The sequence below is a fragment of the Lichenostomus cassidix genome, chromosome 12 (genome assembly GCF_008360975.1).
Source record: "Lichenostomus cassidix isolate B80296 chromosome 12, HeHo_3.0, whole genome shotgun sequence".
NCBI lineage: Eukaryota > Metazoa > Chordata > Aves > Passeriformes > Meliphagidae > Lichenostomus > Lichenostomus cassidix.
The window spans coordinates 3869012-3890335 of record NC_139493.1 but is presented as its reverse complement, the minus strand read 5'-3'; the positions used below and the strand labels follow the sequence as shown (position 1 = coordinate 3890335).

At 45.3% G+C, this 21324-nt stretch overlaps 1 protein-coding gene and 1 long non-coding RNA gene across 13 annotated transcripts in view; one reads left to right on the top strand and one right to left on the bottom strand.

Annotated features, from left to right (window-relative positions):
- Positions 1 to 21324, bottom strand: part of FOXP1 (forkhead box P1) — a 377497-nt gene that overhangs the window by 104122 nt on the left and 252051 nt on the right. For 11 of the 12 annotated variants that reach the window (XM_085072287.1, XM_085072284.1, XM_085072295.1 and 8 more), the window contains one exon: positions 8014 to 8139. In XM_085072287.1, the coding sequence (XP_084928413.1) occupies positions 8014 to 8139 (126 nt within the window). Of the gene's footprint in view, positions 1 to 8013; positions 8140 to 20270; positions 20420 to 21324 lie in introns of those variants that run through there. The other variant, XM_085072296.1, reaches the window with a different exon arrangement.
- On the top strand, positions 84 to 6164 carry LOC146431547 (uncharacterized). The gene is made up of 3 exons (XR_014854683.1): positions 84 to 286; positions 4690 to 4754; positions 5813 to 6164. It is a non-coding gene; the product is annotated as an uncharacterized LOC146431547 (long non-coding RNA).

Sequence of the window (21324 nt, the reverse complement as noted above, 5' to 3'; positions counted from 1 at the left end):
ATAGCCATGCTATGTTTATAATATTTTGCCCATGATATCACAGCTCGGTAACAAAAGCTAAGCACCACACAAAACAGTTTCTAGGTATGACTTCACCTCGCCGTGCCAGCCCTGCACCATCACCCTGGAGTACCACCTTCCCCAACCCACAGCCCGAGCTTGCTGGGTCGCTTTTGACTAATAATTTCCTTTTATCCTTCCCCCAGGCTCCCTCTGCCTTAGGAAGCTGTGGATCTCTGCGACGAGAGTTTGTTTTTTTCCAACTACACCAGGACTCATCTGAACGGTAAGAGATTTTTAGCCTGTTTCCTTCACTCCTGGTTATTTGACAAGTGCTTGAAAACCCTGTTATAAACAATCTCTGTAGGAAAACAGATGATGTCTTATGATCACAGAAGGTAATTTTTTCAAGAACCCAACTTTTTGAGCATTTCCCAGATGCACCGTGTCAATCTTCCTGCGTTTGACTATCTCAGCTGGTTTTCCAGCCCGGGCATTGCGCCAGGTGGGCCGGACTGCCCCTCATTGTCACTTCTGTTCGATGGCACTTGCACCCACTGCTGTTATTCCAGGCTTCAGGAAATTTTCTAACCACTGGACAGGCTCCAGCACTGCGCACTAATAAGTTGCAGATTGCAGCACTCTAAGTGTGTGTGTGTGTGTGTGTGCAAGTGTGTGTCAGATCGGGGCCACAGTTTGTAGGAGGGGGGAAAAAAACAGTAGTTCAAAAATGCTGCCTACTCAAATTGACAGAAAAGTGACCCCTGCACTTCATCAGAAATTCCTGCAGACTGACAAAATAAAGGAGTTTGCTTTTATCACACACAGTAAGACTCATATGGAAAAATGGAAACACTACATCACTCGACCTTAGGTTGCCCCCTTTTCAACTGCAGATGAATATTATGTATAAAAATTGTAAATCAATTTGAGATGTATTAAAGGAGATTCTCTTTTTCTGTATTAAAGGTAATACCTTTTAATCTCGAGATTTATTTTGTAATGTCAAGTAAATGAGAAAGACTTAATTTCCGTAACTGAATTTTGTTACTCTTAAGTCTCTTTAGCATCTCGGCGTGGTGTTCACAGAATTTCCTACCCTTTGCTTTGCATCAGGAAATAATGAGCAAGCGGCACTTACCCAACACTGAGTCACAAATATTTGCCTACATTAACAGAGCATTAAAAGCCATTTTAAACAACTTAAGGAAATTGTGCTAGCCTTTGAACTGTGATTCACTACTAGGAGAAATTAGGAAACTTTTCCTCTTCTAAAGGCAAAAATCAGCTGCCGCAACCTCCTTGTAATATCATTAGGTCCTAGAGCAGATTTTCCTCTTACAGATCCTCACACAATAGATTTCTTTGCTTAATGAAACTACTTCTGAAATTTTCCTACACTCTGTGTTGGGTACTTTGAAATTTCAATCCTTTCACATCCTTGAACTCTCATCAACATTTTTTTCCAGACTGTGTCAATAAAATTGATTACTTGCAGTTCTGAACTCTGTTCCGCACATGGAAATAAAACAATTTGTTTTAAAGTATTTTCTGAAGAAAGCAGAACTTGGCAATCGTATCTCCAAGATCAAAAAAATAAAAAAAGAAGAAACAGGGACAATCCAACCAAGCAAGCCTTGCCCACGAAAAGCAAAACAAAAAGAAACCTCTCCAGCAAACAAAAGAGAAGCGAGGTTCCTGATTCCCTGATTTTATCACGGCAGCAACGCAAGCTCAGTCCCTGACATCCCCACATCATCAGGTTCACCGCTGTCCTCCTGATTGATATATCTCCCTGTCGGATGTGAATGATCTTTTCGGATCATTAATATGTTCATTAATTTGTTATCAATTCTGGCTCGCTGTACTTACAGCGCTCAGTGCCGCGGCTTGCGAGTGCCTCGGCAGCGCCGTGAATCACACACGGATGGACCCCTGGCTCCCTGCTTGTTGAGATGCCTCATACCTGCACCCGATCTGTTGCTTTTACAAGTTTAATCTCGGTATTAAGGAGCTGATTGTGGAACCATGTCGCTATAACATCTTCAACCCAGCTGTACATCATATAAACCGCTATAGGAGGGGGCAGTCTCCCATCATTCCTGGCAGCAGCACATACCTTTAACTCCCTAATCTGTAATACTACAAAATACCGCTCTCATTTCTTCCCAAGCACAAGTGGACTACCAGCAAGGGTCCAACAGTGTTATTCCTAATTACCTTTTTTTCACTCTTGATCCTGTGGCGCTCATAATTAGTTACCTGGGGCTGCAATCCAATTTGAAGTGATGACAAGAAAGTGATCCATGAAAAAGTAATAAGTTAAATCCAATTTCAGCCTTCCTCTAATTAAATGCACATGGAACTAATGACTCAAACCCTACCATTTCAGTGATAATGGTAATTAGCGAGGTGGGAGTCACTCTCTTTTTTCAACACTGTAGGTGTAAACCACAAGGTAAAATGGCAGGAGCACTCTTAATTACATGTGTCATTTTGTCAGCAATTTACACATTTCTGACCAGTCAGGAAGGTTTCATTTGTTTTCCCCTTCCCCGAGGTGGATAAGGCACGTTCAGGCTCGGGCAGTGCCAGCCCTGCAGCCCTGCTCCCAACCTGGGCAGAAATCACAGTTTTTACAGACCTGTTCTCTAAATGCTTAATGTCAAAGCAGAAAACCTGTGAGAAAATGATACTCGGGAGCTCTAACAAGATACAGGGCCAAAAATGAGGAATCCTGGCTTCTACTTTGCCCCTCAAAACTGACTTCTTTCCAACACTAAGATACCAAACCCCCAAATTCCCCAGCAGGGCTGCACACCTCAACACCACCGAGGGCCTCTGCAGCTCTCCAACCTTGGACGACTCTCTCTGTCAGGGTTTACATGGCTATAAAGTGAGAATAATCATGTTTGCTGACAGTACCTCACACTGCCAGCTCTCCCAATATACTGGTATTTTCATAGAAGCTTCATTTTCTTCAAATCATGGTATTACAGGACAATCACAGGCTTCTTTCAAGAAAAATAGTATTTGTCACCTTTCTGCTCAGTCTAAAAAGCTGGAAAAACTGAATAGTAAATGCTTTAAAAATATTAAAAGGCAGCAAAAAAGACCCACAGGTGTCATGAAAAAAAAACCCTTAGTATCAAAATTTTCAAGCTGATCATGTAATTTTGAGGATCTGACTCAGATTTTGTTCTGTTTGTGGGGTGGATGATGTCTGCATTTCACAGACATATTCCAAGAACTGACTAACACTTATAATTGGGCTTAGGGGTGAAAAATAGAAGTACTATGAGGTTCTTTGGTAGAAACCAGCAAAAATCAACTTTGCTTTATTTCCAAAGTCAAAAATGGATAATGAAAGATTCAAGTGAAATTTTCACAGGCAAACTTTAAACGCTGCAGAAGCAAAATCTTGACCTAAGCTGAATTGGTGCCAAAATTCCCATTGGCTAGACTGAGGCCAAATTGGGATCAATTCTTGTATTGAAGAGTGAAACAGAGAGATACTCATACAAACAGAATAAATACATTTGCAAATTTACTTCCCCTGCCAAATTATCTGCTGAGACAATTTCTCTACCAGTTGTTAAATTTACCACTATGTAAAAAAGGCTCCCTGGGTGTAAAACCTGAGACTACATAACTGAGACTTGTGTGCTCCAAGTGAAACGAAGCATACCCTGCCCTTCACCTCTCAGTGTTTATTACACTGCCAAACTAACGATTTCTAATTTCATAAAAAACAATAGTAATTGCCCCCAACATCAAGCTACAGTGATTTTTTTCCCTCTCGCCCTCTTCTATTTCTCAAGATACTGGAAAGATATATTAAGATAATATAGCATGCAAATTAAATTCTACAAAAGCCCAGCCAAAGGCTGCTTTAAAAAGCAGCGGTATGCAAAGGCGAGGACAGCTCTGTCCTCTCAGCCTCCCCCAGTCTCACCCTGAGAATTTAAACCAAACCCAAATTCTTTTCTTGGCCCTGACTTAAAGGGAAGATTTATTTTTTTGTTTTGCCAAGCAAAAACAAAAGTTTCCATCCTAGTAATTTCATTATTTCTTCTCTATGAACACACGCAGGTTAACAATCAAACACGAAATCTCATTTAATCACATAAAAAAAGTAAAGTGATGGGTTTCAATTGCGAGATACTGACTTGGACATCCTAAATTTGTTTTCAGTCCAGTATCCAACTTCCAGCTCAATGCAACACACAACATTTACGTCTTTAAAAAAAATTGTATTTTTAGTATTGCCAAAACACACATGCACTTTTACTTTCTTGGGAGAAAAATGTGTCTCTTGATTTGGTTCCAATCTGTGTGCTCTTGCCAGCAACTAAAATGCTTGAAGAACCAAAATGAATAATCGTTAAGAGCATCAGCAATTAAAGCTGCAAATTTTAATCAATACATCTATTAATACAGATATATTTATCTTGGCCAGGAAAAATGTGCACATTTTCAAAATCCTAAGCATACCTGGTCTGTTAAATTATTTGTTTCACAGACTCAAGGAAATCCAATGTCTGTGGCAAATATATTACCAAACAGCCTTTAGTCTTTTTTTCACTTCCAGTAATTTTTGCGGGACTGATATATTTTATGTTCTTTCCCCAACTGCTGGTTACTAAATCCATTTCTTAACTTTCAATTTTCTTTTGTTTGTGTCATCAGGCTGCAAAACCGGAGGTCACTGCCAAATCTAAACCACGGCAGTGCGAGATAGATAGGCTCAAAATGTGAGTCATCGTGTATTTGGAGATTTGGGGTTTTTCAGCTATCAGCAGAGCACATCTCCAGTACTGAGTCCAAGTTCTTATACACTGAGTGTCTCACGATTTGCTAAAAGCAGATCTTGAGGTAGAGTTGTCAAGACCAAGAGACCCCCAACAGGATTGCAGGAGCCCACTGTCATTTAAACACCATTGACACCATGTCCCTGTGTGGCCACAGGATGCTGGGATATATTTAGGTACTGTGGCTATTTGATCAGGGAATAAAGAAGGAATAGAGGAACTTGTCTATGAAGTGGTAACAGATTAGCTACATGATACATACTAGATTAATTTTCTGCATCTGTTTGTGGCGGTGGGGTTTAGAGGGAGCATTTCCAGCCCCAGTACCGGCCTCCCCTCCTGGGGCAGGCAGGGCCATGGAGCATTTTAGGAGGAGAAGCAGCAGTCCCAGCAAACAGCATCCCTCCCTGTTCCTTGCAAAGCTCCCCAGTGCTCGTGCTGGGCGCTGCTCACCAGTGCCCTCGCCAAGCACAGCAGGGATGAGCGACGCCTATGGTGTTCTTGTTATACATGAAGCCTGTTTGTCACAAAAAAACCCAGGTGACTGCTAACTGCTGTGGCTATTGAATGAGACATCTATCTTTGTAAGTGAAGCCCAAAGATGACTTGTTCATTATTTAAGCAAACTTTTGAAAAATGGGCACGTTTCCCCCACCCTTGACATTTATTCTATGTACTGTCAGCAGTAGGCATCACCTCATCAGCATGGCCCCAAATGACTTCAGGGGGTGTGGGTGCTTGTGTGGGTGCAGTTTTACTCAAAAACTCTCCCCCCAGCAGCACCATTTCCTTTCAGCTACAGATTTTCATTACAGGGATGCACTCGGGGGTGTTACATCCAGGAGGACTTCCAGTATGTTTCAGACCGCAAAAGCACCAGGAGTGAGAAGGGGAGAAAAAAAAAAAAGACTGGGCAGTCATTTGAATCAGTGAGTGACAGGCTAGGCCAGCTCTCTGTATACATTAATAAATTAGAATTTTAATTGTGTCTCTGACTGCAGGAGCTGCTCCAGTACTTTAATACGTACCAACAATTGGCTATGTTATGGAATCCGCGATGTGGCCTTCACTGTTGACCTCTGCAACACAATTCCCAGTCTGACTACGGAAACTGTTTGGTTTGATCCTTTCAACTTATTTGAATCCTGACAAATAAGCTCACAGCTGAAAGGTCAACACAGTCATATTTCATCCTCTGGAGCTATTCTTAAGACATCTGCACAACAAAGCACTTCTTTTAGTACCTGACACTGGACCTAGCCAGCACAATCTCTCATTAAAAATGTCCCCAGTGGAAGAGTCTATTAAAAGGCATATGGATCAGCTATGGATTTACCAAATAAAATATTTTTGAAAGCATTAATGTAACGCTTTGGATTACAGCTCTCGCCGCTGCCAATAAAACGTATATTTGCCCAATGACAAAATGCTTCATACTTTCCAAAAGAATAATAGCCCGGCTGTAAAGCACGAGGTGTTGTCCAGCAGCCGGAGCACAGGGGTGGGAGCCAGGAACTCATGAATCTTAATCCTACCTCTAAACCCAATTCCCTCTGTGATCCTAAGTGAGTCGCTAAACCCGCATCCCTCAGTTTCCCAGTCCAGAACTGGGATAATGCTACTTACTTATCAGACTTTCCTTCTGGGGATGTTTTGGAGATTAGTATTTGCAAAATGCTTTGAAGATGAAATCACTACACCAAAGCTCGATGTTGTCCACACTGGGCCAAGGGCTGCAGTTAACAGCTATTCCTCACTCAGGCAAAACTCCCCTTGAAGTGCCCATCAGCTTTATTTGAGTACGAACCACAGAATTGGGTCCTCTCACTTTACTGTCAAGGCCTCTAGCAATGTTGGCTTTACCTTCCATATTCTACTACATATTTAAAGAGCCTAGGATCCGTATTTTTGCAGGAAAATAATCTGAAGCGCATATAAAAGGCAAGAGAAGCAGCAATGCTGTCAGGGAGCTCATGGTGATAGTATATCAAACTTAAAAAAAAAAGTAGAAAGAGCAAAACAGACATGAGTTTGACAACGTGCTATGACAACAAGAGGAAAAAAAAAAATCCAGAAAGAATTTGGGGCTACAGAGGCTGAAGCATCAGATATAGAAGAGCGAGATAAGATAAATGTCCCAGCTACAGGGCTTTGTGCAACTGTAGCTGAACTGCTGCATTCAGGACCTTATTATCAAAAATCTACTGACATGCTGCAATTGCAAAGAGCAATAATAAAAGCAATAACCAGCTGCAAACCAGCAAAGTGGTCAAGGGTCTGCAAGTGCCAGTTTACGAAATACATAAAGAACTAGATACATATAATTTGCCAAAACTGGCAAGTACATGTTAGTATCTCAGATGTTTGAGGAGTGTGAACACGAGGCAAGGCAAGGGACTGACTCAGTATTTATACAAGCAGTATTACTTGGAGCAAGAGGATGGAATTAAAGTGGAAAGTTCCTGAGCGTGTGCTTTGTTATGGAAAACTATCCGAAGGAAAATAATAGCAGTCCCACCATCACTTGGGATTTCTAACACTAGAATAGCAAAAAAAAAAAAAAAAAAAAGGAAAATGTGATACATGACCTAATAGGTCTTTCTTGTCTTTAACTCCCCGTGATTTATCCCACAAGACTAGCAGAATGCACTCCAAAGCCCCATATGTGTGCATACATCTTCTGTTTGGGAATGCTGTATTGGTTTTAGCTCTCTGAATTCATAACAGCACAAAGCCCTCTAATATTTAGATTTTATTTCTGAAGATGTCCATAAATCAGCAGACAATAAAAGGGTAAAAAACACACCGATGATATGATATCCTAGTATTTCCCAATATCCTTGACATAGCAAATCAGCGGTTTGAGTGAACACAGACTACAAATGGAACAGCAATCAAACAGAAATGTTAATGCAAATCTCCTATGCACACTGACACAGTAACAAAAGCTATTCCATTTTGTCATGATCCAGCCCTACCAGACGCTAATAAAAGTACACGCTCACGATTTGTAAATATGCCGTAGGTGGGACTTTCAAGAGCACCCAGCATCGATCCTCCTGCCACTTAGAGCAGCCACAGCCACTCTGTGGACACAGGGAGGAAGCTCCTGAAGGTTCCATCCCAGTGTTTGCATGAAAGACGCGTTTATTCAGCTTTTAAAGGCCCCAGACCCGCACAGAGGCACACAGGCTCCCCTTACCTGAAGGGCTGGCTGTTTGTCATTCCTCTTCGGAGACTTTAATCCACTAACTTGTTGCTGCTGCTGCTGCTGCTGTTGCTGCTGCTGCTGCTGTTGCAGGAGAAGCTGTCGTGCCACCTGGAGAGCCTGTAGGGAGAAAGAGATTGGAGAATTGAATTCACAGCCAAGAGGGCATTGGGAGATACACAAACAGCACAGGGGCAAGCCAATCCCTGGTCATGGGGTACTTCTCCACTCCTGATGCACCTCCACTGAGGAAAGCAGTGGCTTCCACAAAAGTAACACTTTGCACGCAATGGGGTGATTTCCCACCACTGATTTCCCACTCTGATTAAGGAGAAAAACAGCAGCAGCTGATGTTCACCTCCTGGGTGGGAGCCTCGAGTAACTGCAGGAACCCTGGTGGTGAGCTGCTTTGAGTTATTTCTCTCCCCCTGGAGCAGCTCACAGCTCTCCTCACTAATGGGCAGGCTCCTGTGCTTTCAGCTTTCATGTGCCTTCTCTCCATCAGGTCAGGCTGGGTTTACAGAAGAGAGCAGTCATGTATCACTGTCTGCTCCCCTGAGAGCCAGAGAACATCAGGGAAGCTTCTGGAAGGCCATGGTGGGAGAAAGAGGAGAGGCAGCATAAGGCAGAGCCATGCTGAGGGCCAAGAAAGCTGCAAGGAGCTGGAGAGAACACAAAGAAAAGCAGGGACAGTATTTCACCTCACCAAAATCCAGGGCTTGGACTTTGATGACCCTTTGGGGTCCCTTCCAGCTCAGGATATCCTATGATCCTATGTAAATCAGTGGTGGCTGATGATGGACCAGCTGTGGGGACTCACTGGGAGGGGACACAGCAGCAAAGGACAGTGTGACAGTGGAAGGGCAAGGGCCTTGGCCCTGAAAGCATGAGCAGGGGGGACTGGGGGGATATATTGCAAAATGCGATGCAAAGCAAAGCAAAGAGTCCCTCAACACCGGAGCCTGCTGCTCTGCAAGGCCCGATTTCTCCATCATGTGGGGAAAAGAAAGCAAGAGGAGATCAAAGACAGAGGGAAAAGATGAGGAACAAGTCCCTGCCCTGGCTCCCTGCTGGGTCCCCAGCCAGGGGACAGCAAGGATGATCCCTGAGAGACAGACTGTGGCACAGCTGAGGCTCTGCTGGCGACACCCCAGCCTGCTGCTCCCGAGGATTCACCAGCACCGGACTCGGGCATCCTTGGTCTCCTTGGAGACGTTCAGTACATGTGTAGGTGGAAAAGTGGGAAGGCTGAAGACTTCATTAATGTAAAACAAGAAAAATAGTCCCTTTGCAAGATGCCTACATGGAAGGAGGGAAAAAGCCTTCCCCACTCCTACTGTGTATGTTCTCTGAGTGATTTAATTAATACCTATTTAATTAAGAAGTCAGATATGCTTCAGGTTTCACTTGCTCCTCCAAGTTGCAGAGTGTTTAATCTCAGAGCAGAACTGCTGGGAAAGGTTTGATACCAAGGTCTGCAAGCTCGAATCCAACCCCCTCCCAGTAAAACCTTGTTGTTTTATGGCCTAGACCCATCTTTTTACTTTTGGAGAGACACTGGTCAGCCCAGCAAACTGAAGAACCACCACTGCGGACCAGGGCAAACAGACAGTAGACCTTAAAACACTCTGGCAACAAGCCCTCCTTTCCAATTTAATAACAAGTCTCCACTGGATCAGAAAAACTCTCTAAGGGTGGATGCGATTTCCAGCAGAGCTTGGTACGGTGCAGGTAAAATTAGATTTTGTATTTCAAGCCAGTCGGAGCTCAGTGCACCCATAACATTTCTGGTGCAGCACCAGGGACCAGAAAACCCTACAGCCTACCAACTAATACAACACAACAAAGGAAACCATTATGCAGAAAGCGTTAAGGACTGTTAAAAAATACCTTATTTTTACTGAATTAACTTATTTAGCTGTTAAAGCATCTTCAAGGGTGGGCAGAGGCAGCAGAAATAAAGCCTACAAGACTTCAGGGGATGGGCAACAAATACTCACCTATTTAACAGGGGTGTTGTATGGCTTATTTAATTAATGAATACTTGTAAAGCACTCTGAGTTGCTCAGACAAGAAGCTCTATACAGTACAAGCGCAACATATTATTATATATTATTAAGACTGGCTCTGCAGAAGAATAATTCCAGGTAAATGTGCAATCAAATGATCATTTTAGTTCCCAGTAATTAGATTCAATAGGCCAAAAAAAACCACAGAAGCCTTTCTTTAATCATACACTAAACAATCAGAACATCCCTAACCTTTCAAGCTACAGCCTTTTTGAATAAAACATCATCAACTTATAGATATTATTCCAAAAAGAACCAGTCACCATATGTGTTGTCTCTTTGAAATACAGTTGCTATAGCAGACCCTGCATGCATTTCATGTGATATGATCATATTCTATCCGTTCTGGCAGCTGAGAGGTTGCACAATTAAATTGGCTGCCAGAAATTTTTGAAGATTCCCAGAACAAGTAGCCATGCAAGAAATGCCCGCTCTCTACTCGAGCTGGCCACGAAGCTCCATGCAGCTTGGCAGCGTGACCACTGCAACCACAAACCCTTACCATGACTGACCCCATGCCAGTGAGGGTCTCTGTCTGTGGGGACAGGCTTGCACAGGCAGAACTCTGCTGGAGTAAAGCCAGAGCTCTGTCCCTGCTCCAGTCCAGCTGCACAGCACCCACACCCCTCACACCCACCACTTTCAGGGTCTCCATTCAAGGTGACATCCATACCACCCCTTTCCATGTCTGTTTGTCACCTGTCCTGGTGCAGACCTAGTGGGACAAGAGATGGCAAGAGGGAGGGACCAGCACAGAGGGTGGAGCAGGGCAGGAATGAAAGGATTAAGAAGAATAAAAGTGGGCTGGAGGGAGCATCAGGGATACAAGGAGCCAGGATGGACAGGGACATCAAAGGGAAAAACAAGGTAGATGCAAGTGAGATGGCAACATGATGACATTCCAGGGTACTGCAGCTTGAAATGACATTTCCCATCTCTCCTCTCAGGATTTCACTTTTTCACTTACAAATAACTTACAGCAATAAAAGCTGAGCATCAGATGAGCTCAGGTTAAAGATGTAGAACATTGTTTATAGCTCAGATATGGTTCTTACTGAACATCTTCATCAAGTAGCTACCATGTCCTTGGTGGTACTGTGAACCCAGGAATCCCACATCCCTCTGCTTTTCTACTTCTCCCTGCTCAGCCTTTCCTCCTTCCTACCTCAGACCAAGTCCTGTCCTTGCCACTTCCAAGCCTCATCCATACTCCTCACACATGACAGGGCATGCACAAGAAAGATGGCTAGCTCATTCCAGGACACAGACCCTCCTTCCTCTCACACACAAAATATTTCAAGCCCATCTGGAGTTTTCCTGCATGGAATTACTTTGCTGATGTCAGGTCAAGCCCAGTGGACACAAGCCAACAAGCATCACACTTCTACCCCCTTCCCTGGTTCCAGGCAGTGCCTCTCCTGCAGGGAGCTCATCCCTGGATGCTGGCGTGGGAGCCCTGCTGAGGCTGCTGGTGCTGCACAGTGCTCAGGCGAGGATAGACAGGGAAATTAATTTGAGTGAAGTCAGTCCCACAACCTTCATCAGCACGGAGATTCGCAAGCAGGCCTGTACATTAATAAAGCTTCCTGTGGGAGTAGATGTTGCCTTTGATTTGCATGTGAATTCAATGCTAGTGAGAAGTGCCAGACTGTCAGACATGGAGACCAAAGTCTCTTATCTTTCCAAAAGCTTCTGTAGCAGTTTCCCCACATTTCCTTAATCATCTGCCTTGTCCTCAACTTACTGAACAGGCAGTAGAGAGTAAAGCTGGATTCAGTTCAACTCCTGCTGCTGCCAAGTCCTGAAACAAGGGTGCCAGGACTGTTTACTGCTAGCCAACAGCTCTGCTAACGTGGCCCTCTCCTCAGGAGCAGGTGCTCTGACATCTCCAAGCTCTTTTCACACATTCCTCCCCACTGCCGTAGTTACATCCTAAATCTCCACCACGTGCTTGCAAGTGAACAATTGCCAGGGGCCGTGACAAACCAACTCATGTTTGTGTGTCCAGACAACAGTGGGTTCTTTCACAGGATGGGCAGGTGGAGATGCCAAGAGCCCCCAAAACCACAGAGATGCTTCAAGTATCTGGGTCTGTAAATACCAGCAGCCACATTATCTGCGCTGCTCAAAGAGCCTGCAAGCCTGGACAAAGCTTCTTGGGACACCCAGAGACTCAGACATGAATCCTGGCCTCCGACAGTGAATCACAGAGCATCGGCAACCATCCTCCTCTCTGCACCAAAAAAAAAAGGGGGAAATATTCCCACTTACTGGAAAAAAAGAGAAAGGAAAGCATCCTCCAGCAAATGCCTCTTCCATGGGTTTTGGTCACTATAAACGTGGATTTGAAAGGACATCAGGAAAAGGCTCCCTACCAACCAAGTCATGCTATGCCTAAATGCAAGATACAGTATATGAACTCCCAAGGTATTTTCTTATCCATTAGGAAATCACCTAGATGTAAGGAGGTTTTCTGGTGTAAAACAGAGACCAGTAAAAAGGTAACTGAAACACAGCACTTGAGAGACATTGCACAAACTTGGAATGGCATTTGAGAGTCAACACTGGGTGACACCTAACCCAGAAAAATGTTAACAGTACATTAACCGTGAGATGAATCAAGCCTGTTTCATTCACACAGTAAGTGGGAAGCCCCACTGAAAAGCCCTCTCCCTGAGCTTAGGGAAGTGGCAACCATTTATTATTTCCCAACCTCTTAAGCACCAGGAGGGGGAAAAAAAAGTACACATTTGAGATGACCAAGACAATTTTATTGCAAGACAGACAGAACGTGACTTGTTTGCCCAGCTGTTGTTTGCCCAGAACGCTGGGCACTGTTATCACCCCAGTTACTGTTGTAATTCGACATTTTCACGCAAGCACCTCGACCTTTCAGTTTCACCATCCTCTTTGGGCAAGCTCTGCTGAAGGGTAAAAATGCAGCCCTGCCTCTGACTTCATGTGGTCAGAAACTCCTGATTCGGGAAGGGGGCTGGGGACGGGAAATACACTGGAAAAAGAGGGTAGAACTTTAAAAATAGAAAATCTGCTTAAATGCCATATACTTGCTTACAGTGTCAGTACATAAGGAAAACAGAAACAGGATCCAGTTGCATGGAGCCTCTTGCTAACTTGTTCCACCGCTGCAGCCAGTACAAGGCAGCAACTCTCCAACTTTTTTCCATCATTCTATTCCTACTGAAGAAAAAGAGCTCCAGCTCCTCCCTTCCCATCTGCTCCAACCGATATTAATATCAATCAGTTATTAATGAAATATGATGACCTACAGCTATAATAGGCCTGGCTCTAATGACAGGAGAAGCTTGTTTCAGAACCTGAGGTTTATCAGGCATGGAAAATCAGCCCAGGGAGCTTCAGGATGTATGGAAAGGTATATACACTGGAGGGTGGGGAGATGAGCAACAGCCACGAGGGTGCAAAAGCAAGGGGTGTGTGTCCTGTCTGACCACCAATTCTCAGAGCACTTGTGCGGTAATGAATGGGCTGCCTCCAAAATGGGTAAGCATGCACACACAAGTTGCAAGGAGGGCACAAAACAAAATCCTATGTGTTTTTACAGATTCCTAAGGATTTTGGGCCTTTCCAGGTGGACAAAGCTGCTTATCAGTAAAGCAACTTGAGAAAGGAGGAAGGAAAAGTTCCCAGAAATCAGAGATGGTCCCGCAGGCATCTGAAGTGTCCAAAGCAATAAATCTGGAAAGTTAGTTGCCAGCCAACATTATAATCTGTCCATTATTTCAGTTATGGTCATTAAACAGCAAAATAGAACAAAACAAGCAGAGAGAGATGAGAAGGGAGAAATTTTAAGGGCAAAATCTGCCCTTGGAGCAAACATAACTATGTTGGTCCCAAACTCCAGAGGCAAGACTTTGTGTGTTGACCTCTGATAGCTGCACCCTCACAAGCTACCACTGCTGCTCAACTTCCCCACTGAGGTTCGGGCAAAGTACAGCTTTGCAGCAGCAGGCATGCAGCTCTCCCACTGTCTGTTTCTCACCAAATTTCACGCTGGCTTAAGGCACTGAGGAATCGCCCCGTCAGCAGCTCCAGGCACCTCTCCCGGCGGAGCATGGCCCACCTCCCAAAAGAGCTCCTTGCTTCCCTTCAGTCTCACAAGGCAAGTACCTTTGTTTCTCCTGGGTGGGACGAGGGGGAATTTAGACTCAGCCAGCAATCTCTCTTCTTTCTCAGCTCCCATCTGTCCTCACACCCCGCTCCACTCCACAGCTGCTCCCAGCAGAGCGGCAAGATGCAGCTCTCAAGCTCGGAAGCCCGGATGCACCCGAGCTTCAGAGCTGCTTCATGTCTCTCCCACTCCTGCCTCCTCTACCTCCTCTCCCGCGACACTCTCTTCTCCTGGAGCAGCAGATGTAGAGGAGTGGTGGTAGGAGGCAGACACATTGGAGGGGAGCCCTGCTGCAGTTCTCCTCCGGCAGGCTCAGGAGCCGCACAACGTGTGGAAACGGGCGAGGAGCGGAGCAGTATGCAAAGGGAAAAAAAATAAAAAATAGTGCTAAGCGACAGCAGTGGGTAGTGCTGTTCCTCTGGGAGGAACAGAACAGGGGGAGGTGAGATGAACCAACTAGAGAATAGGAAAGGAACCAAAATGAAGAGGAGGAATAAAATGTAGAAGATGCAAAAAAGAGAAGCAGATGTTCTTGCAGCACTTATTCCCTCTGACATTCATGTGCAGCTCTTCCATCTTCCTCCAAAACTGGGAAATGAGCTGCTACGTGCTCCCTTCCCCACTGCCACCACCCTGACCCTGTGCCACACACAGAATGACACAAAGCCAAGAGCCCCAACTCTGCTCTTGGCACCCCAGTGGGGAAGCCTGAGGATAGCTAGAGGCAGGACACGGGACTCTGCTCTGGGACACAGCGAGGATGCAACATAACCTGGTGAAGACTTCCTGCTGTCCAGCCTTCTCAGCCTTGGATTCAAACAATCCTGATCCCCATCTCATCCTCTATTTCCTTGTTTCATTAAACAATCCCCCTCCACCTACCCTGTTCGCAGCTCCACAGGTGCAGCAGAGGGATGCTGTGAGCCTGGGGAGATGCTGCTGGTTGCCTGTACCCAGCACCTCACTTGGCTGCAGCAAATCTGCAAGGCTGGCTCCATCCAAGGGCTACCAGCCAGCTTGTCAAGGAGGGGAGCTTCAACAGCAAATCCTTCACTCAATAAAATGATCAGCTGGCCATGAAGGCTTTGCTTAGACACAGCAGACTGGTCTGGACAAGTGACTAATGGTGATTCCTATGTTGGAAAAAAAGAAGAGACCTCAGGTCTACATGCAGAATCCCTGGCTCACATCCTGTCCCTGATGTGACAGGGGCAGACTTGGAGCAAGGGAGCTGGCAAGGTGCCTCATGCTGAACCATCTCCTAGAATAGTTCAGTCATAAGGAAAGAAGATGAGTCTTTATTTTTCTTCCAGCAGGCTTAGTTTCTTTCCTCTGGAATAGATCCTGGCTACCAGTTAAGGAGATTCCCTCCAGAAAAAGGCACTGGAAACAGAAACCCTTTCTTCCAAACCCACAGGGTGGAGCTGCCTGTGTCCCAGCCCAGCTGCACTTCGTGCTCGTGGGCACTGAGGTTACTTCTGCCGGTGGGAGGATGAGTGGACTCCCTGCTCCTGCTCTGCCACCCCACACCACCCCACAGCCCATCCCATGGCTGGCAAGGTCCCTGCCTGCAAGGACCCAGCACCACACAGGGGGAAAACAGAGTTTACCTCCAAAGAACCAATTTCCATTTTGTAATTTATTCAAGAACTCCACCAGTTTCAGGGAAAAGCTGGGTGAGGTATTTTCTTCAGTACTTGGAGACACTACAGAGATGAAGGGGCAGGCAGCAAGGGACAATAGGGTGAGAGATCAACCTCAGCCAACACCGGGAACCTGCAAACTCTGAACCAGCTACAACAGGAACAAAGGCCACAAAAATCCCTTTTCTGAGGCATAAATGAAATCCTCAGGCAGTTACGCCGCAAAAACACCTTCTGTCCCCTCTTTTAAAGAGTCACAGTCAGGACTCATCAAAGCCACTTAAAAAGTATCTGGCAAAAAGTTCCCAAACATTGAAAATGGTTCTCTTTATTTTGGCATGCCAAGACTCACAGCATGTAGCGGTCTGTACCAGCAAGAAAGGAGGGATGGGCCAACAAATCCCTGGTAAAATGAGAAAGGATACAAATCTTGGCTCCCTGTTCAAACTGAACCAGAACTGAACTGTGCCTGAGTGATGAAAAAAATCTTATGGGATTTCCAGCTCGTTTCTGTAGGCTCAAGATCAGATTCTGAACTACTGTGTTTATCCAAAAGTGAACCAGACCTTTGAATATTTGGAGGAGTATTCACTGCTGAGCCGCGTTTTTCTTGGATGTCAAAAGCACGGGAAGTTCTCATATTTTTTAACAGAGAAGAGGGATAAGGTGGGGGGGAGAAGGAAGAGGGCCTTTTTGTTGCTACAACATAAATAGTATATTGCATACAGCTGCTTGAGCGCTTCCCTGTGTGGTCAACAAAACAGGGAACATATTTTAAGCTTGTTTTCCAAAACACTGCATGACAAACTTGTACTCAGAGGCCCATGAAATACAGCCCCTGACTGTGGACATCTCACCACGCTCCATCAGACACTCACTGCTGTTGGGTGAATGAAGAAAGCAAAACATTGGGACAGCCCAAAACACGGAAAACTAAAGCTGCAAATCACATCACTTCTATGGCACAACCTAATTTAGAACAGCTTGTAAAAACCTTAATTTTAACAGATTTTGGTAAAGCAAAAATAGGCGAGGTTCAGATGAAGGCGACAAAAATGATTAGAGGCCTCAGCAGATACGAAGCAAGATTGATAAGGGTGGGAGTGTTTAGTTTAGTGAGAGATGAGTAAGAGGGGAGATGATAAAAGTACACAAATTGTGACTTGGCCTGAGAGGGTACATCTGGTGCTTTTGCCATTTCTCATAACACAAGAGAAAGAGGACATTGAATGAAGTCAGGAAGCAACAACCACAAAAAAATTAAAGCAGATAAAAGAAATTTTTTTTTTCCTTTCTTAAAACAAAACTCATAATTACTCTCTGGAACTTACTGGCACATGATACCATCAGGGCCAAGAGCATGGGGAGGATGCAAAGAAAGGATTAGACACTTGCAGAGATAGTCATGAGAACATTTACAGCTACCTTTGGAAAGATAAAAATAGAAATCAAGGTACAAATGTTTATGCTCCAGGGCACGAACCAACCTTTAATTGCTGGAGGCTGGGAGGACACCTTTCCCCATGGACAGGTCCTTCATGGGCTTCTGCCCAAGGACTCCAGCCAGGGCTGGAGAGATCCCTGTCCGACAGGATGGGATTCCTCCTGCTCCTCTGTCTTCCCAGGCACCTCAAGTGTGCACCTCTGATCCCAAAGCCCATTCCTCAGCCCATTCTGAGCCTCATCAACCCTCAGGAGCTTCTGGGCAAGGGGAGCCAGCCACATCCCCCAGCCCAGCCCTGCCCATGTCACCTGGCCCCAAGCTGCTCATTTCCTCTTTCTTCTTTGCATCACATTTAAGTTTCAGGTCCTTATTCTGCCAGCCCTTCCTCTCCCTGCTATTTCGACTGCCATTTTTTCTCCCTCAAACCTAAAGCCCCAGCTCCAGCCCCTGCCATCCATTTGGGCTCTCCAGGGAGCGCTGACCCCCTGAAGCCAGAAGGCGAAGCATCCACCTCCTCCTGCCCTGACCCACCAGCGATGCACAGGCTTGAACGCAACTTCAAGATGTCAGGCAAATTTTCCCTTTTTCGATGTGAAGCCATTCCTCAGAGGAAACCTACATCCCTGAGGAGGAGGAGGACCCTCCTGCCGATCTGGCACCTGCGGGGCAGCGGCAGTCAGGCGCTATTACGGACCGCGGAGCTCATCAACGCGCTGGAACTGACATGCAACTCGGGGAGACAAAGAGAGATTTTGAAAGCAAGTCAGTCTATTAAATTTATACCTACCTGCACAATGTGAAGCAAACCACATCTCGGTTTCCTTTCATGTGCATGACAGTCTTAACTTGTTTCTTTTAATCCCATAAAAGCAGCTAAAGCATGCAACATGCTTCCCGGAGATGAGGCAAACCTGTATTTTACTTCCTGACAGTGATTTAGTTTATAGGGTGTTGTTTTGGGCTTTTTTTTTTCAGGGAAGATAATGAGCATTGTCCAAAGCTGGTATTATAAAGGAAATACTACAGGCTACATGCTAGACACCTGGCATTTAAAAGAGAATCCCATAAATTGACACTGTCTGTAACGGACCAAACACAGCTGCAACCCCTCGTGCTGCACAGACACCAGCACTGGAGGCTGGAAGATCCCAGCATCTCTCGCCAAGGTTTTCTTTGGAAATCAGCACCCTTCTGAAAATTGGAAGTGCCTCTCTTTTAGTCAGTCACACCCCGAGTAGGACCAGGGAGATGACCAGGGCTGTGTGACTATGCAATAAATCCAGCAAATCCAAAGGGCCGAAGCAGTAATCCATGGAAACGTTCCAGCCAAGAGGGGGGTTTAAGTGCCTTTAATTCCCAGCTGCAAGCCCAACAAGCTGCCAGAAGGCGGAGACCACCGAGCACAAGGGGTTAACGGCCTTGCTAAAGAAAATGATCCACATAATTTCCTTTTATCATAAAACAATACATTTATTATTTTCTGTATATCTGTTAAAGGGCATGGCCTTCTGAGTGGAAAACAAAACACAGCTTGGTCACATGTTTATTTGCTTCAGCTACTCCCTTTCCCTTCTGATAAATAATCAAATATGCCATCCAGAAAAAACAAAACCAGTGAGCTGGGAAATTTGATGGTCATCAAATAGACTAAGATACCAAGAAAAGCAGCCCACTGTTCCCACAGAGAGTTTTCTGCCCCACACCTACACTAACATCTGAGTAAATAACTTCAGTCACTCTTTCCATTTTCCCCATGCAATTACTCCTACTGTTAAACAAATTGTCCTTAAGGCAGTTGCAAACACCATTTTTTTTCCTGCAAAGTAGAACAACTTCTGAACATTAAAAAGCCAGACTAGCAATATATTTTCAAAATATGTTTGTTGTACTTGCGGTTTGGCTGAACACACAGCTTGATTTCTCTCTCTCTCGCTCTCTTTTCTAGGAAGATGGGGGTTTACGGTTTAAAATTTTAAAGTGTATTTGGATCTTGGAGAGGCAGGAAAAGCCTCAAGGAGGATGGTTTTCTCCATAGGGCAGGCAGCATATTTTCCATTTTCTCTTATGTTTCACACTATACGAGCACCACGAATGCTTGCCAAAAAAAAAGTTACCTGCTATTTCAGTGGACTTTTGCGGGGGGGGAAACCACCGAGAAATATCAAGCAGTTTTTAAAGTCACTTGAACAGAGGGGGAAAAATCCAGCATCCGTGTTGTGACACGGATTACCCAGAGGATCTACACTATCTTCCAACAACCCCTGAAGACCATTCATACAACAATCATTAATACTGAAAAACTGCAGAGAAAATCCCTCACGTGAGAAGTTAACAACCATTACCCGGCGTGAGCACGCTTTCCCTTTCCTTTTGTAGTACCACAGGTCTAAACAATAGTCATATGAATGAGATAATAGCCATGCTTGTCTCAGCAGCCTGATTTTTATTAGCATGAAATTGGTACAAATATTAGCGAGGCTGGTTCGCATGCGGTGCCAGAGCCACGATGCAAACAATTTGCAGAAAACAAAAAAGTGACTCGGGTTTGCGCCACTTCTGCTGCCCAGAGCAGCAGCCACGTTTCCCTTTTTTGGGGGGGTTTGTTGTTTAGGTATTTTTGGCACTTGTGCTAGGAGAAGCCGCAGCACCCGGCGAGCAGCGGGGATGGTGGCACAGGGCTGTGCCTGTGCCAGAGGGATATCACAAGGCGATGGGTGCCCCAAAAGAGGACTCAATCCTCGCCACGGCTCTCCGAAGCCATGCCAAAAACCCCACCCTTGTCAACACCGCAGTAAACAACCTGAACTGGCTGCTCTTGCTTCAAACCAAAGCAATTCCCCTCTCCTGTGCTCGCAAGGCAGCACTTTAAAAGTTCAGCCCTGCCTGCACGCTCCTCTCCTCCGAGCGCTTGCAGAGAAAATGAAGAGTTTAACAGAGTGAGCTCTTACTGTCTGCCTTTAGATTTCCGTCTTCGCGCTGGAGATGTTTCTGGCTGTTTCTGTGAAGCGGGGGCTGAAGAATGGTAAAAAGATGTTTGAATAAACAGGAAGTGCCGTGCAGCCGGAGCGCAGGCTAGAGGGAGACGCTGGAGCACTGCCCTTCGCGGCAGCCACCGGGCTCTGCCTCCACAGTAGCAACCTCTGCTTTGACTAAATGACAAAGAAACCGCAAAGCATTCCTTCCCTAATTCTCCCCTTGCGAAGCGGTGAGATCAGCTGGAGCTCACAGGTAATCTCAAAGTTGGGTTTAGCACAACACCAGGCACAAAAATCTAGCAATTCTGCACTATTCAACACCCCCCCATCTGTGAGCAGAAACAGGCAGAACTAATTATGTCCCCAACTAGACCAAACAGCAGCGAGAAACACACCTCGCTTCTGTATCTAGGCAAATTCGGATTTGCACAGAAGTCCAGCCAAGCTTGACGTCCCTACCCTCGACAGTGCTGTGACTTGCTCTGGAAACCGGCTCGGGAGGCTGGCCAGGCTGCAGGGCTGCTTTCTCTAACTGCGTGAACTGAAATATAAACAACCACCCAAAAAAATACAACTTGTCTCGGGCGGAGGGACCTGCATCCAGCATCTCCGAGAGCGTAACTTCAGCATTCCGGCAGATGCCACCCCTCCTTCATCGTCTCCTTCCCCTCCCTAAAACAAACTACCTTTTTAACTGGAGATGACTAACTAACTGTCTCCCCACCCAATTATCAAAGCCCTGTCTGCTGTCATATTGGTGACATGACACAGATATTGTCAAGAAAAAGTAAACTGGGGCTGGCACTCGAAGGCAGCTCGTGAAGAGATGAGCAGTCGAACAGCCATATTCAATAAAAAAGAGGAACAGGATTCCTTTAGAAAATGTATTGCTGTTGTGGCAACGTGCTGCTGCCACTGAAGGGACTGATTTGTTATTTAGCATGTAGTCTTGGACTGTCTGTCATTCTGGGTGCTAATGCTCTGCTAAAATAACTCATTGGGAGCTGTCAGTGGGATGTTTACATAG